Below are 25,231 nucleotides of genomic sequence, written 5' to 3' on the forward strand. Positions count from 1 at the left end.
CCGAACTCAATCCTACGGAGCCCCCTAGGGGACATGGGGAATTTTTTTTCTTTTGCGTTCCCTCGCAATACTTTTGCGTTCCCTCGCAATACTTTTGCGTTCCCTCGCAATACTTTTGCGTTACCTCGCAATACTTTTGCGTTCCCTCGCAAAAACTTTTGCGTTCCCTCGCAAAACCTTTTGCGTTACCTCGCAATAGGGCTTGGTCGTCGTGACCATGTTGACGGCGCACTTTACGGCTTCCTTAGACTATTGCCTGTGTTCTCCCTCTCAGCCGTGTTTTATTTCGTTTAATTTCACCGTAACTTGATTTCAACCATGGTAAACCGTTGCTGTATTGTGGGCTGTAACAGCGCATCACATGATCGCCGAGGGAAAAACCTACAAAATGGGATAACTTTCCACCGCTGTCCTGCCTGGAGGCGCAAACACGGAGACCAAGTTTCACAGATAACAAAGAGTCGTCGGCTAGCTTGGATCGCGGCTGTAAGACGACAGAACAGAACTTTCCACAGTATCCTGATGTCAATGCGAGTGTGTTCCCTGCATTTTCATTCTGGTAAGTTAAAGATGCACGGTTTTATTTTATAGCCTACAGTGTTTCCTTCCTTCATCCGTGGCACCACATACAAGCATGAACGCGCGCCCAGAGACTGTTGATATAGCATTTTCATCCTCGTTGGTTGATATAGCATTTTATCCTCTTTGGTAGAACACACTGCCAGTTCCTACAAGGACAGGGACATCCCTCTCCATTTTAAAAAAAAACCCTGAGGTTGACAGCTGTCATAGCACCACTTATAAATTTTGCTGATCCTAGCGCTTACCAGCCGTCTTGTAATGTAATGTAATCATATAATACAATTTAATAATGTGTATATTGAGGATCATTGATAACATTATGGTTCTATATGTGTTCAACACTGCTGCTGTGGATAATAATTTTAAATTGTGTCACCAGGAAAACCAGCAAATGAAATGTACACCTCGCATCCGGATTGGGCACCATCACTACACTTGGGCCACACTGAGATAAAGGCCACACAGACTGCACGCTATGAGAGACAGGAAAAGAGAAAACGGCAAAGGACTGACAGTACACCTGCGAGGATGAGACAGCTATTGATGACCTTGTTCCACCCGGTAAGCCTTACAGAGCCAGCAGATTCAACACCGTATGTTGCTTTTGTGGCTTTTTCAGCTGCATGATGCACATTTAGCTAAAAGATGTCCTTATTTTATCCATAGTGGAGACACCAGCACCAGCTGAGGATGGAGCTGAGCAGACACCGCTGACAGAATGTGACTTCTGTCAGCGCCGGCGTGCTGAAATCAACCGGCTGCTGGAGGAGAACAGGACCCTGAAACGTGAGCTTGGCCAGAGACTTCAAGCTTAACACTAGCTTTGTGACCATTCATTCAGTGAAAGGAATCTCAAATCTTCATCAAAACATTATTCAAAATATTAAAAAAAAATTAAGAATAATTTGCTGAAATAGAAATCAGCATTTGTTTGATACTTAGTGTTAGAAAAAAAATGTGTCCTAACAGGTTTTCTGAACCATCTTCTAATCTAGTCTCCCCCAGCTGCTGGTAGAAACAAGATTTTTTTACCATCATTCAGAAACTGGATAGGTGTTACATCTGTATTTTGTTGAAAATCATTTATTGAACACTGTTATTAATAAAATTTTAAGGAATAGATTAAATAGTCAAAGATCCGCAAAATATAAAAAAATAAACAATAGTGCAGTGTTGTGGCCATTCAAGTTAACTCCTAGTTTGAATCAGAGTCTTTCAAAGTGAACTATTTAGAAAAATGAGTGCAGTATTGACTGCGGGTTATTAAATCTGACCTCATAAAACACTGTAACGGGTAACTTTGAGCTTAAATCATTCAGTCAGAGGTATTATGCAGGTTTAAATGTCCTGTGCTCATTTCATTTCTTTTTCTTTTAAGTGATATAACAATATAACAGCGTGGTTGTTATACTTTACTGTTGTATAACTGTGATTTATATGATATGTATACACATGCATGAGGGGTTGAGGTTAACGTTTGCTTTCCAGCATAGAATGAAATATAACGGTGTCCTTACCTGCATAATTTATGTCTATTTTTTTTCTCCTCAGGTCTTGCACTCTCAGCGCATTAATGAGACTCCCCTGAAGCCATGGGTCATCATTGCTGACGATGGGCAGGTTTGCTGTGCACACTGTACATGCATGGCTGGAATTGCAGAGGCATGTACACATGTTGGGGCTCTGCTGTTTAAGATTGAGGCAGCAGTCCGCATCCGTGGGAAAAAGACTGTGACAGATGTGCCAGCTTATTGGAAAATACCAGCAGGTATCAACAAAGTCAGCGGTGAAGTCGCCCACAAGATGGACTTCACTTCATCCAAAGTGCAGAGGATTGCTCTGGACAGAGTCATCGATGACAACATTCCCATGCCTGGCCTACGGACACGGGCCAGCAGACGCACTGCCCAAGCCACATTGGACGACTTATCGTCAATGTTCCCTGTTCTTCAGAACCATAGGTCAGTTTGTATGTCCACAGTGAAGCCCTACTTTCACAACTATGCTGCTCCTGTCCAGCCAGCTGTGATCCCAAAACCCCTGCAAGACCGTCTGCGCGACCCAAAGTTTGAAAATGCTCCACCAGCTGTCCTTCTCCAGCACTGTGAGACAGTGAAAGACATTGCAGCTGCATATTATTGCACGTCGTTATATTACAATACAATTATAGATTATATTATTGTATATCATGACATATTGCATCGCAGCCTTTATTTATACAATTTAAGAAATGCATATTGTTAAAAGTAATTATATAAGACATTGCACTAACATTGTTTTTTAATGTGTACTATAGTACCGGTAATAATTTGCACTACTTCAAATGTTATTGATATCTGTTATTACTTAATTTGATCTACCTCCAATTTTTATGTTTGTAATTGATGTTTCATAAATACGTATTTTTTATTACTTTGGAATTTTTTTTATACATAGACATTTTTTATAAAAAGCATAGTATTTTGTATTATTACATTGTATTGTTATATTTGCATATTATTGCACGTTGTTATATTATACAATTATAGATTATATTATTGTATATCATGACATATTGCATCGCAGCCTTTATTTATACAATTTAAGTAATGCATATTATTATAAATACTTATATAAGAATTTGCACTAACAGTGTTTAACTGTTAATGTTTACTATAACTACAATTTGTATAATAATAATTTGCAATATCTCCACTTTCCATTTCTCCATTGATGTTTCATTAAGACCGACTTATTAATAGGATTGAACATTTTGTATAAATACACACTATGTTATTGTAAGTAATTGCACTGCATTTTCATCGCGTCCATTTTTTATTTGTAACCATTTACCTACAAGCATTCAAACTGCACTGCTCTGTTCTGCGCTGCACTGTGTTCTCAAGTTTCACTACTTGCAAATAAACACTGAAAAGGATCTGATCGTTTGAGACCTCTTGCTTTTGGGTATGGATGCAAAACACACCTATGGCTAAAAAACAACCCACTTGTTAAATGTTTGCTTAGAGTGTATTGTTGATACAAAGAAATTGTCAATTCCATATTGAGCATCAATCTTTTCTTTAATACAGTAATTCATAAACACCAGAATAAAGTGGTTGACTTTAAGGTGTGGAAGTCCAGTGTAGTATTTCACTTTGACGGTGTCTTCCTTCAGGAAATCTTCATCCATTTTTCTCTGGCCAAGCTCACGTTTCAGGGTCCTGTTCTCCTCCAGCAGCCGGTTGATTTCAGCACGCCGGCGGTGTCTGCTCAGCTCCATCCTCAGCTGGTGCTGGTGTCTCCACTATGGATAAAATAAGGACATCTTTTAGCTAAATGTGCATCATGCAGCTGAAAAAGCCACAAAAGCAACATACGGTGTTGAATCTTCTGGCTCTGTAAGGCTTACCGGGTGGAACAAGGTCATCAATAGCTGTCTCATCCTCGCAGGTGTACTGTCAGTCCTTTGCCGTTTTCTCTTTTCCTGTCTCTCATAGCGTGCAGTCTGTGTGGCCTTTATCTCAGTGTGGCCCAAGTGTAGTGATGGTGCCCAATCCGGATGCGAGGTGTACATTTCATTTGCTGGTTTTCCTGGTGACACAATTTAAAATTATTATCCACAGCAGCAGTGTTGAACACATATAGAACCATAATGTTATCAATGATCCTCAATATACACATTATTAAATTGTATTATATGATTACATTACATTACAAGACGGCTGGTAAGCGCTAGGATCAGCAAAATTTATAAGTGGTGCTATGACAGCTGTCAACCTCAGGGTTTTTTTTTGAAAATGGAGAGGGATGTCCCTGTCCTTGTAGGAACTGGCAGTGTGTTCTACCAAAGAGGATAAAATGCTATATCAACCAACGAGGATGAAAATGCTATATCAACAGTCTCTGGGCGCGCGTTCATGCATGTATGTGGTGCCACGGATGAAGGAAGGAAACACTGTAGGCTATAAAATAAAACCGTGCATCTTTAACTTACCAGAATGAAAATGCAGGGAACACACTCGCATTGACATCAGGATACTGTGGAAAGTTCTGTTCTGTCGTCTTACAGCCGCGATCCAAGCTAGCCGACGACTCTTTGTTATCTGTGAAACTTGGTCTCCGTGTTTGCGCCTCCAGGCAGAACAGCGGTGGAAAGTTATCCCATTTTGTAGGTTTTTCCCTCGGCGATCATGTGATGCGCTGTTACAGCCCACAATACAGCAACGGTTTACCATGGTTGAAATCAAGTTACGGTGAAATTAAACGAAATAAAACACGGCTGAGAGGGAGAATACAGGCAATAGTCTAAGGAAGCCGTAAAGTGCGCCGTCAACATGGTCACGACGACCAAGCCCTATTGCGAGGTAACGCAAAAGGTTTTGCGAGGGAACGCAAAAGTTTTTGCGAGGGAACGCAAAAGTATTGCGAGGTAACGCAAAAGTATTGCGAGGTAACGCAAAAGAAAAAAAAATTCCCCATGTCCCCTAGGGGGCTCCGTACAATCCAACCTCTACTTCAGAAACGACCGACTTTCCAATGGTTTTTCATCGGTCACGCATACACTATGAATTACGGTACCAACCCTGACTTGGAATTTTCAAAACAAAACCGACAATTTTAACGTTTATCAACTGGAATAAGTTATGATTCACACTTCTCTAGTCTAAATTTGAATATGGATATATGAATATGGTTTTAATATACTTTTTTTCAGTAAGTGTTTTACATGGTAATTTGTGCACTTTATTTTTGAGTGCCCTTTTATTTTATCTAAGTTTCAATTCAGGGAGTACAGTAGGCACCCCTGCATCCTTCTTACCAGAGGTAATCAAGGTCTGATGAAGAATTTAAAAATGAAAGCCCCTCAAAATCTGTACAATTGGAGATTTTGTATCTATTTTCCATGACTATTGCTAAGAAATCTCCTGTTTCCAGTTATTAATTCCACTTCAGGATGAAAGTAGGACACCCCTAGATACTTTTCACCAAAGCTAATCAAGGTCTAAATGGTAAAATAGGTCACTTTTATCTAGTGATGATAGAACACCCCTACATGCTATATGATTAAGATCTGTTGTCAAATTTCAAAATTAAAGCCTCTCAAAAATAAAATTAGCATTTTTTACAATGTTTCTGTGACCATTGCCCCCCCAGTTAATGATTTCACTTAAGAGTGAGATTATCTCATCCAATATCATGGTCTCCTGTGGTATTTCAAACTTTAGTTTCTCAGAGCTTGTAAAGGTGTTCACTTTTATCTATGTTTCTGTAAGTACTGCTAAGAAACTCCCTATTTCCAGTTACAGAATTCATTTCAGGGAGAGAGTATGGCACCCCTACATGCTTCTCACCAAGGTTAAGGTCATAGTTTAGTTTCAAAATTAAAGCCCCTCAAAATATGTGATATTAGTCACTTTTCTCTGTGTTGCTGTCAATATTTCTAAGAAACTCTCTTTTATTTAGTTATTGATTTCATTTTAGAGTGGCAGTAACAAACTCCTAGATGCTTCTCACCAAATATCATGAAGGTATAATGTGGGATTTCAAAATTAAACCCCTTTAAAATCTCTAAAATTTGGATATTTTTTGTGTTTGTGACTATTGTGAAGAAACTCCCTGTTTACTGATTTCCATTCATAGTGACAGTAGGGCACCCCTAGATACTTTTCATCAAAGTTCATCAAGGTCTGTGGGATCTTGTGGGATTTCAGAATTAAAACCTCTTAAAATCTGTATTGTGTTTCCATGAGCATGGTAAAGTAAAACTTCCACTTCCAAAAGGGGTAGCTGAAAGTTGGTGGTTAAAGTTCTGGGTTCACTAATTTAGTTTCATTTTGTTTAGCTGTATTGATGTCCAGGTCCTTTTTTAGCTTCTGGTTATTGGTCCAGTTAGTCCTTTTGCAGGAGGACCGTAGCTTTAATACTTCTGGGCTAAATCTAAAACAGAATTTCAGGATTAATCATCAGTGGTGTCCATTGTGTCAACAGGCATTCTAGCCATTTATCCTTCATACATTTTCAAATTAAACATAATATCTCAAAGCTTTAGATGTATTCTGTAAAATAAATAAATGAAAAATTAACTTCGCAAATCACTTCTGAATAAAATAATAACTGTAGGGGATCAGAAAGCCTTTTTTTTTTCTTTTTCAGTAACTGGACCCGTGTCAAAACTACCCTCTCCAGGACATTAGAAAATATCAAACCTTTTCTTGCTCTGTTTTTAATCACTTAACCTGGGCCATTCATGATATACAAATTAACAACTTAGATAAAAGTGACCATATTTAGAGTTGTTTTTTTTAGATGCTATTGTGAAATTTCACATTAGATCTTAATGACATTTGTAGATATCATAAGCAGCTAGGAGGACATAACTGCTTACCAGTTACTAGGGCTGTCCTACTGTCATCCTGAGCTAAAATCAGTGATTGTGAACAAAGGATTGCTCACAAATATTTATAGAAACAGATAAAACTGATCTATTTTACAAAATCTGAGAGGCTTTAATTTTGAAACTCAGCATCAGATATGGATGACCATTGATGATAAGCATCCAGAGGTGCCCTATTTTCACCCTGAAGTCAAATGGGTGACTTGAAACATTGGGCTTATCAGCAATATTCACACTAACAGGGGGCTTCTCAGCAACATTGACAGCAATTTAAATAAAATAGACATGTTTTACAGAGTTCGAAAGGCTTTAGTTTTGAAATTCCACATTAAACTTTCATAACCTCTGGTCAGAAGTGTCTAGGGGTGCCCCACTGCCACCCTGAAGTGAATTCAGTAATTTGAAACATGGAGATTCTTGGTGATATTCACAGAAACTTTTTTTTTTTTTTTTTAAATCCCCAATTTTACAGATTTTGAAATGCTTTAATTTTCCCACATCAACCCTTTATCACCTTTGGAAAAAGCTGCTAAAGGTGTCCTACTGTCACCCTTAATTGAAATCAGTAACTGGAAACAAAGTTTTGGTTTAATAACAACTGAAACTTAGGTAAAATGCATCAGCATTCTAAAAGAAAGTGCACAAATTAACCATGTAGAACACTAACTAAAATCTTTATCACATATCCATATTCACAGAAACACATAACAAATAATTTTTAGACCAGAATATGTGTGTATGTACTAGTTCTAGTTAATAAACGTTAAAATGATCGGTTTTACTTTGAAAGGTCCATGCCAGGGTTGGTACCGTATTTCATAGCGTATGCGTGACCAATAAAAGGCTGGCTTGACTTTCGTTTCCGATGCGGAGGCTGGCTTGACTTCAGTATTTCACCGAGGAAAGGACACAGTGTCAACAAGTAGGAGCAGCATGTGCAACGTGTGATGTGGACGGAGGTTCAGTCAATGGCTTCTGCAGTTTTATTTATGGAGTAAGCGCGAACGTTACGAAATGGAGCCCTCAAAGATGAAGCCAGATGAATTAAGGGATAGATAGGTAGATAGATAGATTATTTATTTAGGGCATTCAGAACTAGGTATCTATAAAACCTCATATTTCATACCCTATTGGGTAGATACTCATGACGCGGTGATTATGAGCACATCTTGGGAGTAAAAGCGGCGGAGCGGCGGTCCTTATAATATTTGCTCGCTAGATGGCGCAAGTGATCCAGTTTCCATAGGATTAACGGCACATTGCAGATTGCATCGTCCTGTATTACAGTAAGCAACAACAAATCAACAAGATGTGAAATGGCATTCAAAGGCACAGCGGTCGATTCAAAGGTAGGAAGCAATAGATTGTGATGTGCTGCTGTTTGCGTACAATCCTTGTGCTGAAGTGTAGGGCTGGTTGTATGGACAGAGGGAATAATACGCAGTAATAGCAACCCGTCCTGGTTTAGGATCATGCGACATATTTGAATGTTTTGATTCGTTCATCGGTTCAGCAGCTGGCCAGCTGCTGCCAATGGGTTAGGATCCCTCTCTGCACAGCAACCTTCTAAAATGTGCATGCTCAGCTTCAGGTCAGATTGGCAGGAGGCATTGCTGACTGGGATTGGGATTGGGATCTTGTTAATAAATAAGCCTTGTTTTTTCTGTCTTTCTCCACCACAGACCGTGCTGATCAATCTGCTGCTGTGTCTGCTCATATTTTATTCCCTTTTCTACATGATCGGGAGTGTTTGCTTCGGAGCTTTCAGGTAGTAGAAGCGTCACACGCATGCGTAAAACCACAAGCCCAACCTACTTAATATAGGCAGCTAAGCAGCAGTGAGGCTCCTGCATGCTCCCCTTTTTGCAAAAAAGACACATTTAATTAATCAGTTATTAAACAGGAAAAAAAGGAAATTAATCAATGTTAAAACAGGTTAGTAAAAAAACAACAACAACAGCAACAACAGCGTTTTAGTTAATTTAATATATAAGGTCTTTTTATGGATCTTTGCCTCACTTAACTCACGTTTTGCACAGCAGCATCTAAATGCCCTATTAGATTATTAATTTGTTGTTACATATATATTACCAGTAGAAACCCCAATAAAGGTATGCCATTAACTAAAATAATCTAGTTACCTAATATCACCCCTAAAATAAGAAATAAAAATAATAATAAAACATAAAACTTTTCATTTGAATAATATTATTTTCAGTAGGAAAAAAACAGTTTAGGGCCTTTGTTTTAATATTGTACCATATACTTCCGATAAAGACTTAGACAGATTTTATTTGTCATTTTGTTTACACCAGTTTAAAACAAAAAGAAATTTCGTTTGGAACAGCTCTCTGGAAATTTTCATCTTTTTTTTAAAGTGCAGCCTTGAAAAAAATATATTGGAAAAGACATCACATTACCTTTTTGTGTGATATCTCACAAGGCTCAGGCATAAAGACAGTGGCGTTAACTAGCTATACATTTTAAGTTCAAATTAATTGTTCACTCGTCAATTCCACCTATTTTTATTCAGAATCCTCTACAGTTTCAAAATATTGACAAATCCATATTTTATCAAGTTTCGGAGGGTTTTTAGAGAAACAGACCCTCATCATCATAGATCCTCCACCTTACAGTAAGTGTGAGGTGATTTTTATTTTATTTTTTTCATTTTGAACCTTTTTTTCAGATCGGACCCATGTTGACTGTTGCTGAAAAGTTAAGCATAAGCTGAAATAGATAAGATAAAAAAAAAAAAGTAAATACACAGCATTAACATTTAACGTAAAGGGAAAGTTAGATGTATTTTCGCCCCAGATATGTGTTTCTTTTAACAATTATTTCTTAAGATATCTCTTAACAAAAAGAAAACAATTTTCCCCACCTGATAAATTTTCTATAATATGATTTCATTTCGTATTTTTTCCACCTTAGATTATGACAAAGTAATAAAAGCTTAATAATATAGGGTAGGACTAAATGCGGCTTTCCTTTTATCTCATTAAAGATGGATTTTTATGTTAAGGTAGTCATAATACTATGGGATATTATGTTTAATTTAATTTCATTCCAGTTTCTAAATATTGTAATTTATTTTATTAAGTTCTCCACAAAATTAAAGAAAAATTGACTTTGTCAACACGGACAAGAAAGAAAGAAAAAAAATCTGTTTGAACAGAAAATTCTTTTTTTTTTTTTTTAAGATATAGTTTCCTTTTAAATTTGAATTATTTTTTGTGGCAAACATAAGCATCATATTTTTAAAATTATTTTTCCTATTTTTGTTATTGGTCTACCCTTATTACATATTGCAATTTAACAAAAGTCAGTATGGATTAAAAACAATAATCTCAAAAATAGTAAACAAATAACAGGGTATAATAAATAAAAATAATGTGAAATTGAAAACAAGCAAATAAGATCCTTCTGGAATCACTCATACATTGTCCATATTTCCCAGTCTTTTGCAAGTTTTTATTCTTTTGTGTTAATCGTGTGAGTCTTTCCATTATTTATAAATATATATATTTAAGAGTTATCAAAAGCCATTTATAAAGTAGAGTGTTTATTGTAAAATACTCTACATACTGAGATCTATTTTGAGTTTACTGTAGATGATAAAAACAGAAGACTTTCACTCTTAATGTTTCCTCATAGATTGGATCAATTTGACGGGCTGATTCCTTTTGATTTCAAAACTGAACCTGCTGAGTCCAACTCCAAATACCTGGGTGGGCACATGACATGAGGCCAGTATGATCATCTACGGCCCTGAGGGTCCGATTTGTATACATGATGGATTTCATCACTTTTCTTCTCTCCTCCAGTCAACCTTCTCTCCTTGGAGCTCACATACTTCTGTAGTGGTATTCTGTTTGCTGCGGTGGTGAGGAGGAGGGTTTGGGACTATGCCCTCACCGTCACATTTCTCCATGTAATAATCACCAGCCTGGGTGAGCAAGAACCCTAAACTACATCTACCTGTTTGCACACCTGAATCCCAAAACCTGTAGTGTGATGGCATGTTTTGCTTCTACTTTGCAGTGATGTTAGAGTTTCCTACAGTATGGCAGTGGTGGCTGGCTTTAGGTGAGAGCAACAAATTAATCAAATGATAAAAACCTCCCGCCTCAGTGTTCTTTATTCATTTTCTGTCTTACTTTCTCCACAGGAAGCGGCTTGTTTCTGATGATTTGTAACGGTCAACTGATAGCTTACTTTACATGCCAAAGCGAGCAGAGCTATGCCACCTTCAGCTACTACTGACAGGCCAGAAAAGCAGCTAATTAGTTTACAATCAAAAAAGTTAATCTATCATTTGTATTTATCCTGTTGACTTTGGGACACCAGTTGATTTAACTGAAATAGAAAACCTAAGGATTTTTTTTTTTTTTTTTTTTTTTTTTTTTACAAATTACTACTTTTATAAACTTTCTGTTTCCACACGACGACATTCCAGACATTTACGCAACCATAAGTGTTTGTAATCAACCCGTTTTTCTTGTTAGAGACAAAAATACTTTTTTTTTTCCCTAAGCAACTCACTAAAGGTCTGCAGCAATATGTGGGGAGAAAGGCAGCTCTGTATTGTGTTCTTATAATTCAGTCATTGTATCTTTTTCTCAAGTATCTAAATATACATTTCAACAATTTACAATATTGCATAAGAGTGCAATATTTTCTGCCTCTCATAAAAAAAAAATGATACACAGATTCAAAAATGGCAAACCATTATTTCTTGCAATTTAGATTATTGTAGCTACAGGTAAACAAATCCCCAAATTGCTTATTTTCAATAACAACCCACAGGTGATCTACAGGGCTCACATCAAGGTAGTTCACTGACCAGAGAGGAACAACATGGTCATCAAACCAGCTTTTGGTTCTCTAGGTAGTGAGAGCAGACGTTTATCAGAAAAGAAAATCAGCATCTCCACAGCAGAGAGAAGCATGAATTGTGCATACATTTTCTGATAAATGGCTGCATGATTCCCTGGTAATTTCCTCTTTACCTGTAAGTAATACGCATCACAGTTATAAGAAACAAAAAGGAAACAGCCGGCAACCGTGTTGCACTTTAACACATATTTTTTATTGCACCTGTAATTAAAAGGACCTCAACCCTGAAAAAAAGTTTGCCATAACCCAATACCAGTAAAGTACCAGTTTAGTCCTTGCCTAGAAAAGCCAAAGGAAGCCGCTGACACTAACTCTGATTTAGGAGTGACTTTACAACAGGATATGATAAAGAGTTGTAGCTCTTGTCCTTCATACCGTCTATCTGTGGTGGTCCTTTAGAGGCTGATTCCAGTTGCAGCTCAGTCTTTAAATATTCCCCAAATTCTTAAATGAGCTTTTCTGCACAACCACCATTCAAGTGCACATAATCTATCTTGCACTAAATATTGTATTGATACACTTGGACGCAGCAGTATGGAAGCAGCTCACCTCTTTAACAATCCTTATCGGGTTACACCTGTGGAGGTCAGTTGTCTTCCCCATGACTGTGTAGACCATGCAGGTCCGTCCTTTTATCAAAGTTAGTTGTGTGGAGGCAGGAAAACATCTTCATCATGCTGGACAATAGTTGAAGACCCCTGGTATAAACTATGGCATTTCTGTGCTGAAAATGATTTTTATTGGTCTTTTATTTTTGTATTTTATCTAACTGCAAGTCATAGTCATCAGAAAGAGTATCCCCTTGTGTGATAAATCTGTTTCAATTTCTGAAACAGCTGAACTCTTTTGTCACAACCCAAAGTAGATCCTGTTTGTATTTGTTCTAAGAATAGCATTGAATTGTTTTTCCATAAATCCTGGAGCTGTCTCTATTTTGCTTATCATGTATTCTGCTTCCGTCTCAAAGTATTCAGTGTTAAGAAAGCCAGTAAGATATGCTGTATTAAGTGAATGTATTTGTAAAATGGGATCTGTGCAATCAAAACTATAAACATATTTTAAAAATAAACCTGTTTAGACCTGCGTTCTTGTCATCCCTGTATACGAACCCTCTCTGGTTCAAGTTACATAAAAGATATTTGAAATATTAACCTGACTTTAACCAATAAGCAACTCAAACTGAGAAATCAGTGAAAATTTACAAATGTCACAATTTATTTAATTGCAATTAATAAAACATGCCATTTTAGGGCATATGTATTCTGTACAGGTACAAAAAAGGACAATCCAATAAATAAAATATAACTTAGTTAATATTTAAACCATCATGCTCCCAGAGGATGTGATGGCATTATGAAACTGCCTCTGCTGCCATGTACTCTGCCGGGTTCATGAAGGAGAATCCAGGAAATGTTGCGCCGGCTGCAGCTGCTTCTACCCTCTCGTTCACGGGAACAGGGACAGGCTGCTGCGTAAACTCAGGAGCGATGTAGCACACGTCACAAGGACCCGACTAGAAAAGAGAAAAAGAATCAAACCTGCACCTTACAGATAGAAGTTCTGTTCATTCTCTGAATTCTTCATACCACTCTAGGGATGAACGGAGGCCTCAGTTTTCTGGCTACCAGGTCGTCCCAGTTGATGGAAGCAAAGAAGTAATGCCCCTTCAGCTCCTCCTGAAAACACGACATGAGCTCCTGTTGAGCTGCGCCTTTTTACACACTGTTATTTCTCTATGTTCTGTTCGCACACTTACAACGTCGAGCCTCTGGCCTAACCGCTTGGAAATGTTTCTTTCTAACAACCCCTTTAATAGGGAATGGGCACCTTTAGACAGGCCGCTGGGCAGCCGCAGTGGAGCGTAGAGGATATTTTCCAACATCTCCAGTCTGCTGCGGCTGTAAAATGGAGGCTGGGAAGAGAAAACAGGATGATAGGGTAAGATCAAAAGGCAGAGGAGGGAAGTGAACCCCACGCCCACCCTGAGGCACTTTAACCCAATGAGACTGACCAGTCCAGACAGCATCTCAAACAGCACAGCTCCAAGTCCCCACCAGTCCACTGCTGGGCTGTATGGCTGGCCCAGCAGAACCTCTGGAGCCAGATACTCTGGGGTCCCACAGAAGGTGTGAGTCATCCCACCAACAGCAACTCCTTCTTTACAAAGACCAAAGTCTGTCAGCATCACGTGACCCTCGCTGTCCAGTAGGATGTTTTCGGGTTTGAGGTCTCTGTACAGAAATACATACAGATGAGATGTGCGTCCAGTCTACAACTAGGAGAAGAATTTAAAACTCTGAAGGTAATTGTCCTAAAAATTATTAAGTAACCCAACATTTATCAGGCAATAAGTTATTATCATTAGGCTCAATTATTCAGTAATTTATGTTTTTTTCATTCAAAAATTATATTGATATATAATTTTGGAAAAATACTTAAGCTGTTTTTATTTTTTCATGTTCTGTTCTGTTCTAATCAAAACATTCCAGCAATATTTCACTTTTACTAAAATACAAAGTCCTCGATAGAAGGCATCCATTTCCCTGAACAAGTTCTTCAGACTAAACTATAGTTTATATAAAGGACACAATAACCATTTAGGTAACTTATTTGGCAAATTAATTGGTTTAAAATAAAATAAAAAACTGTTTTCAGGGATTTATGTGGATCTATATTCCTACCAAGTATATCTGGTACATTAGCTACCATTTGGTTGATTTGGTCACAGGTGGGTAGAATACCCAAAATTTGAACTAACTAAAAAAAATAAATAGATAAAATTAAAAAAAAGTCACAGGTAAAAGTAAAAAACTATTTGTAAAAATGCTGCTCAAGTACTGAGTAACTGATTACGTCTGATTCACTATTGCGTGCAAAATTTGTAAAGTTAGGTCCAGATTCTGGAATTTGAAAGATCCCAATTCCCTATAACTTTGCATTTAGCATCAAATAATACTATAATAATATGATTATAAAACAAATAAATACCATGATTGATAATAAATCTAGGCAAAAGAAACACTTTATTTTCTACTTTAAAATGAAGAAAGCTAGTCCTCCCAGTAGGTAATGTATACATGTTATTACAGTTTCAAATACCTCCAGTAATATTTATCCTTTAATATTCAGGTCGATCAGATATTGAGTTAACTTTTTGCAGCGAAAAAGGAACACTGATTTAACACAAACCATAACTGTATATCATTGTATGGAGTGCTTTTATTTAAAACAGACGACAAGTTACTCACAATGGATGGAGACCAAACACTCAAAAAGATATTATTCATAGTAAAAACTATGATGCATTAAAACTACTCCTAAATATATATTATTGTCAAAAAATTTGTAAAGTTAATGTAACTAGTTACTACCCAACTGTCATTTTACTTATTTTTATAATTCATAAAATTCTAATATTTATTTCATATCTGTTTTTAACCGTTTTCTCACCTGTAAACGATGCTCAAAGAGTGAAGGTAGCCGAGTGCAGCTGCTATCTCTGCCGCATAGAAAGCAGCTCGGGGCTCTGAAAATGAACCCTCTCTCTGCAGGTGGTAGAACAGCTGAAAGAAAGGGTTTAACAAACAGACATGAAGGCTCCCTGCACATTTTCAGACAGTTTGTACATTGGATTACTTGAATCCACATACCTCCCCTCCATTTACAAAGTCCAGGACAAAGTAAAGAGTCTTTGGTGTCTGGAAGGAGAAATGGAGCCCAACTAGGAACGGATGTTTTAGTCCCTTCAGGAGTACATTTCTTTCAACCATCACATGCCTTTGCTGCAGACAGATAACCAATTAGATAAACAAGCAGACATCAAGATGGAAAAATATACACCATAAAACAAAAAGACAAACCTCTTCCCTCTGGATGATCATCTGCTTGTCCAGAACTTTAACTGCGTAGTAACCTCCTTGTTTCCTGTGTCTTGCCAGCAACACCTGTTATATACGTCATTTCAGTTATTATTGCCAAACTTTTATAATAAAAAAAATAGGTAAATGGATAAAAATACCTTTCCAAAGCTTCCTGTGCCAATAACTTTGAGGTAGTCAAAGTCTGATGGGTTCACCCTGATTAAGACATTGGCAGAAGATAGTTGAAAGAAACAAGAAATAAATTAATTATTTAAAGAGGTGTATACAGATAATATTATAATAAAACTAAATTAAGCCAAAAGATAAAATAACAGTTTTTGTTATTCTAAAAAAAAACATTATAATACTAATCCCATAACCTGTGATGTGGGCTCACAAGGTTAGGAGACAGTTAGGGGACCTTCACTGCACCTCTAAATTGACTAAAAGAAAGGGTTTCTCTACAACAGTTCTTTTATTAAGAATACTACTTTCAGAGGGGCTTGACTCACTTTGACGTTTCTGTGTTCACTGGCCTCTGAAACAAAATAAGACACAGAAGAGGGTGGGGGTTAGAAGGCGGGGTTGGGTTTCATTCCCTGTCTACACCACAGCAGTGTCTTCTAAAATGATCTGAACTCACTGAATCAGCCTTTTCCTCCTTGCGTCTCCTACATTTGTTTTGTCTCTTCAGTAGTTTCTGGGTATCCAAGCTTTAATAAGGAAGTCAAGCAGACATTGGCTTACATTCTGATTTAAATAGCAGGACAAAAACAAAACAACAACAAAATTATATATATATATATATATATATATATATATATATATATATATATATATATATATATATATATATATATATATATATATATATATATATATGTATTTTTTTAACTTGCTTTTTGCAGGGTTTCTGTGTGGAAACAATTTTGTGTAAGAAATCGCTGAAGCCCACTTTTTTCTCTTTCAGCACATCTGTAGGACAGAGGGAGGAGAAAGTAAATGACGTCAGATCAAACGAGCTGGATGAAATCTGTTGCTGTCACTGAGGTCACATAAGCATAAATCCAAATTTAATAGTTTTTTGGAAATGCAAAATAATATAAGAACACAATTTTGTACTAAACTATTGTGTTAGTAATATAAGAAGTAACAAGCATTGTACTTAAGTTATACAATAATATTTTGCATTTTCTTTTCCCACGCAACCGGTCAAATTTAAGCACATTTTTCTTTTAATTAGCTTTTAAATAAAAACTGTCCTACCTGATATAAATGAGACAAGCCCCTTCATTTTGGCATAAGTCATCGGTCGTTCTTCAGTCAGAGTCATCAGGAGGAAATTTTATTTGAAAATAAAATTCCACAGAGAACAGCAGCTGGTCTGATTAGACCATGCGGAGTAAACTGGACCCTCTGAAACTTCACTGACTCTGCTGCTCAATTTAACACCGTTGACGCACTATGCGGTGCGTTCAAGCTCCCTCGGATATTTGATAAAAACAGCATGTGTGGCTTGTCACGAGCGTCGCTCAGCTATTATCTGAAGAATGTATTTCTACAAATGGTTCATGGGTTTCATAAACGTTGTTTAAACTTTTTAGGACTGGTGAACTTTGATTTTCTTATTAGTTATTGAGGTTTGAGGAGGACAGCTTCTATAGTAGTGCTTACTACAGATCCTATGCAGTTACTGTAAAGTATCCAGGCACATGGAGGGGGTGCAAGGTCCATGACTGGAAGAGAGCCAGAGCACATCCAGATTTGCATGTCTAGGACTAGGGGTTAGCTGTCTACTGACAAAACTACCATATCGCCTTTTGGTTAACAAAGAGTCCTTTACATTCCTTTGGATGAACTTTGGTAGTTTTTTTTTTTTTTTTTTTTTTTTTTGCTTTATTGCTTTGGAGTTTGACAGATTTTTAAAGCATGAAAGGCCTGATATAGTTTAGGATACAAAACTTTCTCTTCTTTTGAGCCAGAGTTGAAGTTATCAGTGTGCTTCAGAGCATTGCCCTGTTGCTTATTTCATGTTTTCTTAACCCTTTATAGGACACTCAGCGAAATACTTTGAAAATCAAAAATTTCAGCCAATAGTGTTATTGGAATCCAGGACTAGACCTTATTACCTTTGTTACATTATAAAAATATGGATATTTTGATGGCAAAAATTAATATCAATTTAATAACAGGAAACGCCAACTTGCCCCTATATGTTAAGAAAAATAACAAAAGTTATTCTATAAGAAATTCATTTAAAAAAACACTCAGGATGAAAGGAACACATTTTTTTTTGGTCCAACATAACCTTAGAGGCATTAATGCTTATACTGGCACTGACATTTGGTACTTTATACCTAAATACAATTGATAACTAGGCTTATTAAGTTCTTTACTTTACTTTTTAACTTTTCAGTTAGCTTGTTACCTTTTTTTCTTGAATTGTTAACTTTTATTTTTAAACTTAATTTCCAGTAGGTAATCTAAATGGTCAAATGCCAAAATAAGATGTACAGCCATGTAGGCGGATCTTTGCTGAATGGCTGGATATAGATCTAGTGCTTCTAGACCTCACTGCAGGACAGGGGGACTCCATTAGTAAGGCAAGTGATCAAAAATGGTAACTTGCCATATAAAGGGTTAAGCTCAGGGTCACAAACTGATGGCCAGACATTCCCCCCAGCATTAACTGAAAGAGTACAAAATGGAAGGTTACTGAGCAGCAGAAAAGGTAACCTGACACACTTCCACCTCTTGGTATAACCTCAAGGGTGATTCTAAGTTGTGCTTTTATGACGTTACTTTTCATCTAGAAATAACTGGATGAAAACTTTCCACAGTTTCACTTTAGTCCGGTCAGAAATTTTCAAAAATAATCAGGATGGTTTGGTAAAAGTGAAATAGGCCTTTGTGTTGTTTTTCGTCAACAGTGGTTTTGGCCTTTTAGCTCTTCAGTATATCCTTTTTTTTACCCATTCTCTTTTTTTTTTTTTTTTTGGCCTACAATGCTTTAGATTGAGAGATACACAAATTTCCCATACATTATCCAGTTGATGTTTATTGGCTGTAAATAAATTCCTGAAACCTCAAGATGGCTGAAAAAGAATAGCCTTAAATGTTGCTTTTTCCCTTTTGCATGGAAAATGTCAAAATTATCAATTACATCAATCTCTTGGATTAATCAGGCATGAGTGTGATAAGTGAAATTTAATCACAAGACATTAAATCCAAAGGAATCATTGTTTTTATTTTTCATACTACATTTAATTTGATGATCTGACCTGAAAACTCTAAAGAAATGCATTTTCTAAAGATCTCCACAAAAGACAAGTGGCTATAAATATGCCACTCAATTCAAAGTGTGGAAGCACACTGCATACCTCCAGGAAGTCAAGCGGGTAGCAGTACTGATAGGAGCACGTGCTGCGACCATGTGTTGCCCTGATTTTACAGTTAGGTTCAGCTTTTTTTGATCTGCTCCTCAGTTTACCAATGTACCTACGTTTAGGGCTATTTTTGCTTCCTGGAAACCGTACTGTGTGTAAATTCCTGACAGAGCTCTAGACATTTGTCATCGAGGGTCGTGTCATTGCTGACCCAGTTTTAAGACCCTGATACAGTCTGGAGACTGTAACCAGTAACAGCAGTTACTCCGACTGGAAAAATCTTTTCTCACTACTCAGAGAGTGAATGTACTCTATAGCACGTAAATACAGCAGGATTTAATTCATTTGAAAAATGTTGATGATTTGAAAGATTTAAGGTAAAAAATCACCATTTTAAGCAAACAAATTTGTATGTAAATAATAATACATTTCATATAGTGGCTTCCAGGACACCCAATGACACTGTAAAACAGTTAGCTATACAAACTATCATACAATATACACTATATTAAAAGCAGTGGAGGCAGGCAGTGGAGGTTTGCAGTCTGGAACAGATGAGATTTTAGCCTTGATTTCTACAGAGGTAAAGTTTCAACATAACAAATATCAGATGGGAGTGAATTCCAGAGTTTGGGAGCAGAGCAGGAAAAAAGACCTGCTCCCCATGGTGAGGAGGGGGGCTGGAGGCTCAACAAGGCGGATGAAAGATGAAGATCTAATGAAGGGGTAGTAATCTGAAGGGGAACTGAGAGGTATGGGGGAGCATATGGATAACCTTGAAAGCAAACGGGAGGATTGTGAACTCGATTCTGAAGCTGATAGGAAACCCGTGAAGGTATTTCAGGACTGGGGTGATATGATGGAATGAGGGGGTTTATAACTAATTGAGCTGCTGATTGCTAGACCAACTGAAGCTTATGGAGGGATTTCTAAGGAAGACTAAAAAGAAGAAAGTTGCAGCAATCATTGCATGACCAGGCTATGGACGACAACGGTAGCAGACGGTAGGGAATGAGAGGGACGAAGACAACGACTGTTTCAGAGGTGAAAACAGGCAGAGCGGCTGATGTTATTAATGTGATACTGTAGTTGAATGACAGAGTGTTATCCAGGATGACATCAAGAGGAGAGGGAGAGGCTGTAGAAGTGATCAGCTTCTGTGGTTCAGTCGTCTTGTAGAGTTTACCATCTGTATTTAAACTCACTGGTTTTTATTTAGATTTACATAGATTCTTTTTTAAAACCACATTTTTTTTGTCCTCTCTTTCTGTTGCACCATTACACTGCCTTTTCTTCACCCGGGCTTCTTGACCAGTTTCAATTATAAATCCTATAGAATTTGTTTCTTTAAAAAAATAAAAATAAAAACTCCTTTCTTTGCCAAAGGTACTCTCTGTATTTGCTTGATCTTCAGCGCAGGAGACTGATCATTAGGAATTTAGAGATATTTGCACCTAAGATTCTTCAAATGCCACAAATTGTGAGGACATCTCTTGTCTGCAGATGACCGCCGAAATGTTCTGAACAATGGCTAGGACAATCTAAAACATTTTTTTCCTGTCAAAACGTTGTATTGTTGTTTTGGATGCATGGGTGGACTTAATGTCTGGTGCTGGATATAAAGATATAATTTTCTTTCAGTCACAAAAAACACAACTGTTGTAGGTAAATGTTGAAAACATTTAATATATACGACCAAACAAAAAAGCAGAATGCCTACATGCCAAATCCTAAACTAGCAGCTGTTTAAAAGTTATCTTTCATGGCTCCAGGTACTTAGATATTCACTTCCAAACAGAAACCCCACATTCATATCTTCAGGTAACACAGAGTACATGTCAGACTTAATAATATTACTTTAGCGTTAGTTCAAGATGTTGCTTTATTGTATGTCTTGTACCATGTCTTTCGGTTGTGCTGTTCTTTTTTTTTTAAATCTCGTTACAGGTGATGAAGCAGACTGAAAATGTTTTGTCATTATCTCCTTTCTATCTCTTCTTTCTTTCATCTTTTCTCTTTTTTTCTTTTTTCCTTTTCTTCTTCTGTTTTTCTGCTCTATTTACATTGCAGTGTCCATATAAACTGTAAAACTCCCTGCATAATTACAATAAAGCAATTTATATGCATGAAACAATTGCCATACTGCTCCACTTGTGAAAGTAAAATCTGTTGGGCTCTTTTTGGCATCAAGACAATTATTCTTATTGCCACATTGCCAGACAGGACACTGTAAAAAAATAATAAAATAAATAAAAATTAAAAAATTAAAAAAAAAAGTTATCTTTCATATAAGGAAAAATATAAAAGCGGAAAAAACTTATTTGACGTATGTCCAAACTACATGCTCATTCAGTCAAAAGGTATTGTAGAATATGTTATGACAGTTTCTTTTTAAACAGAAATAATAAATTACATATTTTCATCAGCTTACTAAAAAAACTAAGCTCCAAGAACAAACAAAGATCTCTGATTCTCTTCCTCCTTCAGCCTTTGGTACAATAAATTTACTGTTAAACTCTTCGGTCGTGTTATGTTTTCTTGTTATCAACACATTCTTGAGAGGTTTTTTTGATTTTTATTTTGCATGACACATGAATTTACTTTACAACAAACATCTTTAAATTTCAGAAGATTAGATTTTAAAAAGAGTTATACGATCAAAGTAGATATGCCTAAATTAATAGACTATAACATTGACAGCAGTTTGAAAGTGATCCCCCACAGTTTATCACTGTATGTATCCGGTTACAGTAAATGGTTAAAAGAGCATTATAACAAAGCATGTCTTTAGATATATATACAATACTGAGTGTACCAGTACTCAGTACTCCATCCACCTACTGCAACAGCTGCAACACTCAGTTAATCCAAACAGGAAGTGAACCTGGAAAGAAACATCAGCTGTGCTGCTTCCATCCACACCCTTGTTTATAGATGCTGGAGATCGGCCTGTTTTCCAGTGTTGTGCTGTTTCTCTGACCGTGACTGAGTGGATCTGCTCTCTTCGTCCTCTGGCAAGGGAGCTGGCTCGGAGCTCGTCTGCCTGGCTGTGTGTTTCATGGACGGGGCCGCCTTTTACAGCTGCTTTATGTTTCTCTGCTTCTGTCTCCTTGAACCCCAGTAGGTCTCAGCAGATGACCGCTCACACTGAGCCTGGTTCTGCTGAAGGTATCTTCCTGTTAAAAGGGAGTTTTTCCTCTCCACTGTCGCTACAAGCATGCTTAATGTGAGGGATTGTATTTGAGTCAATGAGTCAATGCAATCAACTGGTTTTCCTTAGATAGAAAACTTTGTATCAATTTGACTGTATGATCTGGTTGAACTGTAAAGTGCCTTGAGATGACATGTGTTGTGAATTTGGCGCTATATAAATAAACTGAATTGAATTGAATTACTAAGTGTTTTTGAAATTTGTATCTTTCACCTAAAAAAATACATGAAAGCTTTGAATCAAAACTAACTGGCGTTTTGAAGCTTCTAAGGAATTTCCTCACCTTGACCAAAAAACACAACAAAAAACACAAAAAACAAAACCATATATGTATTTAGGCCTTTATATTGAGTGGATTTTTTTCTGTCTTATCAGTTTATATCAGATATGCAATTTAATTGAGGATAACATCACATAAGAAATTTAGCAGCAGGAGTTCAAAAAGGAGTTTGTTCTCTTCACAACAAGCACCAATCTGTTATTGTAGTTCTGCTTTGAACCATACACTGTCTTCAAAGAAAAAAGTTTTCAAAAACTGCTTCTATCGGAACAAAACAACCAAACAGCAGGATGCTGTCACTCCACATTTCACTATGAGATATAGTGTTTTTTCCCCATTCTTCAAAGATGTGTTATTTTACAGATCCTAATGAAATTTCTGCCCCAAAAGTTAAAGTCTGGTTTCATCAGACCATAAAAAATGTCCTGTAATATTGTAGGAGATTTTCTCAGGTCTGTGTCTTTTCCTTGAAAGGGAAGGCATCTGTTTTGTAACTCTGCTCTGTAGTCCAGACACACAGGGAATACCGGAGACACAGTCGATTCTTACCTTAAATCCCTACAGCTTGTTTATTTTACTGTTGGATTCATGTTAACCTCACTTATCAGTTTCCATCTTGCCTTTTTTAATAAATTCTGGAAAACAAGATCAGACTCCAGGATTTAGCAGCTTACTCAGACGTGCTCTTCTTATAACAATGAGACAAACAATCCATAAAACGGGCCATTTGTTGTTGTGTATGCTTCTGTGTATGCATTTTCTGTCTGAATTAGCCTGTCAACTATTTAGTTCATCACAGGAAATAATTTCTTATGTCCCAAGTTGGAAATTTAGTTTGAGCTGTATGGCTCTGTGCAAACTCAGTCAAAGGAAATCCAATTTCCTCCTAAGTAATGCTGCAAAAACCGCAGTTGGGAGATATATGCATGGCATATTTTTATGTTCTTCTTTAGTTTGTTCACAATAATTGATGTAAAAAGCTGCATCTGCCTCTTGATCCCCTTATAGTGAGTCAGTATGTGCGTAGGGAATATTAGAAAACAAAATACTAGTTAGAAAGATTCCAAAACAGCCAATTAAAAGTAATTATATAGTTTTTATCTTGTTGCTTTCAATTCCATAAACACCCATTAAAGGTAGATATTATGATCATCCATCCATCCATTATCCGTCATGCTTATCCCAAGCGGGGTCGTGAGGGGTGCTGGTGCCTAACTGCAGCTGTCTATGGGCGAGAGGCGTGGTACACCCTGAACAGGTTGCCCGTCCATATTATAACTAATCCCTAAAATAACTTAAGTTGAGAATCACTAGCTTAAAGCTGCAAATGAGAAAAAGGTGAAAACTTTTCTATGAAATTTTTTAGATCAATTTTAATGAAAGACAGATGTAAACTTAAGGAGACTGTTTGGTGTAAATTGAAAAGAATTTCAAGAAAATTCAAAAGTTTGCACATAAATATAAAGACGTGTGCAGATTTGCTGGATTTCAAGTTATCCGTTACATGTGAATCACAGTTTAGTTGTCCTTTAGAGTTATAATATTGTGCTTGCTAATGGCGTTCAGACATTTTTCAGTAAAGAGCCAAGCTGCTCCCAGGAGCAGTGTAGAGTATGATTTACAGATGGGTTGTAAACATGAATAAGTAGTATTAAAAGAAGTAAAAACAGTAATGCAATGGATGTGCTTTTAAAGCCCATCAACATACAGTACATATTTAAATACTCTAATGTGGGATCTTTCAGTGTCATATTTATAAATCTGGGTGAAAACTTGCATACTTGAACCCTAAGCTGGACTAGAAGTATCATATTTCACTTGAACATCTGCAATGAGTGGGCAATAGTTTTTAAAGCCAGTTTGGAAGAAAACCAAGAGGTAGACGTTTTTTCTCATTCACACACATTAAAATAAGGAAAACATGTTTAACCATAGAACATAAAAAGATCATGCCTGCAACTAAAATCCAGCAAGATTTGAACATCCTTTTGATTATAAAACAAACACAGGGGTTCAACACAGAATTTAGAAACAAAGCACACTGTGACATTAGAAATACTGAGAACTGAGTTATATAATCAAACTTTGACACTAATGTCTTCTTATGTAACAAGGGGGGAAGAGAGAGGCTGGGTCCGTCACCGCTGCTGGTGGTAAACAAATTCTTGAGTGAAAGAGAGAAGAAATGAGATATCTTAGGAATTTAGAGCTGAGCAGTAAAATCATACATAGAGCAGGACAATGACCGCGGCTCTTACCATGAGCATGGATTTAGTGGTTTTCTCAGAAAGCTGTGAATGGAGATGCCGTTCATGAATTCCATTCAGATGTGTTAATCAGATAAGGGACATAAAGTTCTGGTACTGAAATAACATCGGTTTGTTCCCGAGTCTCTGGGGTCTAAATTTGGAGACACTGCAGAGGTCAGAGGGGAGAGAGCCCTACGGGTCTTGCTTTGCAGAAAGCTGATCCTCTGACAGAAACGGGAAGGTTTACCTTCTGCTGCCGAGCATGTGAGGAGAGGAGTAAACTCCCCCACATCCGACTGTCGCACTCCTCCATGAACCAGTCTTTGCTGGTCTTTATCTGGTCAAGCTCGTGGCAAACATCTCGTTCGCTTCAGCTGGTCAGAGCTGG

General features: G+C 37.1%; 2 protein-coding genes and 1 long non-coding RNA gene across 5 annotated transcripts; 2 read left to right on the plus strand and 1 right to left on the minus strand.

The window, feature by feature from the left end:
• Nucleotides 1-494: 494 nt before the first annotated feature.
• LOC119787275 lies at nucleotides 495-3,064 on the plus strand. The gene is made up of 4 exons (XR_005281308.1): nucleotides 495-559; nucleotides 962-1,143; nucleotides 1,249-1,368; nucleotides 2,134-3,064. It is a non-coding gene; the product is annotated as an uncharacterized LOC119787275 (long non-coding RNA).
• A 4,729-nt stretch (nucleotides 3,065-7,793) lies between these two features.
• Nucleotides 7,794-11,336, plus strand: LOC119787277 (transmembrane protein 244-like). Of its 2 annotated transcripts, none has more exons than XM_038291051.1 (6): nucleotides 7,794-7,952; nucleotides 8,641-8,726; nucleotides 10,616-10,689; nucleotides 10,786-10,911; nucleotides 11,003-11,047; nucleotides 11,130-11,336. In XM_038291051.1, exons 2-6 carry the CDS (start codon nucleotides 8,695-8,697, stop codon nucleotides 11,222-11,224), a joined length of 372 nt encoding a protein of 123 aa, XP_038146979.1. In that variant the 5' UTR covers nucleotides 7,794-7,952; nucleotides 8,641-8,694; the 3' UTR covers nucleotides 11,225-11,336. The 2 variants fall into 2 exon arrangements, with proteins under 2 accessions (XP_038146979.1, XP_038146978.1); XM_038291050.1 differs by lacking the exon at nucleotides 7,794-7,952 and adding an exon at nucleotides 7,964-8,307.
• A 1,712-nt stretch (nucleotides 11,337-13,048) lies between these two features.
• Nucleotides 13,049-17,151, minus strand: sgk2b (serum/glucocorticoid regulated kinase 2b). Of its 2 annotated transcripts, none has more exons than XM_038291048.1 (12): nucleotides 16,984-17,150; nucleotides 16,617-16,692; nucleotides 16,361-16,430; nucleotides 16,230-16,255; nucleotides 15,876-15,933; nucleotides 15,718-15,801; nucleotides 15,508-15,639; nucleotides 15,308-15,420; nucleotides 13,869-14,088; nucleotides 13,614-13,769; nucleotides 13,444-13,533; nucleotides 13,049-13,370 (listed from the first exon to the last, which is right to left on the minus strand). In XM_038291048.1, exons 1-12 carry the CDS (start codon nucleotides 17,048-17,050, stop codon nucleotides 13,209-13,211), a joined length of 1,254 nt encoding a protein of 417 aa, XP_038146976.1. In that variant the 5' UTR covers nucleotides 17,051-17,150; the 3' UTR covers nucleotides 13,049-13,208. The 2 variants fall into 2 exon arrangements, with proteins under 2 accessions (XP_038146976.1, XP_038146977.1); XM_038291049.1 differs by having other exon boundaries at nucleotides 13,227-13,370; nucleotides 13,685-13,769; nucleotides 16,984-17,151.
• Between the last annotated feature and the right edge of the window lie 8,080 nt (nucleotides 17,152-25,231).

Source organism: Cyprinodon tularosa, unplaced genomic scaffold (genome assembly GCF_016077235.1).
Source record: "Cyprinodon tularosa strain WSP-4 unplaced genomic scaffold, ASM1607723v1 ctg291, whole genome shotgun sequence".
Lineage (NCBI taxonomy): Eukaryota > Metazoa > Chordata > Actinopteri > Cyprinodontiformes > Cyprinodontidae > Cyprinodon > Cyprinodon tularosa.

What these genes read in the sequence shown, in the direction of transcription:
- sgk2b (XM_038291048.1), bottom strand. Translation starts at nt 17,050, where the DNA reads ATGACTCTGACTGAAGAACGACCGATGACTTATGCCAAAATGAAGGGG. An exon ending in GCACAGGAAGCTTTGGAAAG is followed by an intron (nt 15,802 to 15,875) that starts GTATTTTTATCC and finishes CGTATATAACAG; the next exon opens with GTGTTGCTGGCAAGACACAG. An exon ending in TTGAGATGCTGTCTGGACTG is followed by an intron (nt 13,770 to 13,868) that starts GTCAGTCTCATT and finishes TTCTCTTCCCAG; the next exon opens with CCTCCATTTTACAGCCGCAG.
- LOC119787277 (XM_038291050.1), top strand. Translation starts at nt 8,275, where the DNA reads ATGGCATTCAAAGGCACAGCGGTCGATTCAAAG. An exon ending in GCACAGCGGTCGATTCAAAG is followed by an intron (nt 8,308 to 8,640) that starts GTAGGAAGCAAT and finishes TCTCCACCACAG; the next exon opens with ACCGTGCTGATCAATCTGCT. An exon ending in TGTAATAATCACCAGCCTGG is followed by an intron (nt 10,912 to 11,002) that starts GTGAGCAAGAAC and finishes TCTACTTTGCAG; the next exon opens with TGATGTTAGAGTTTCCTACA.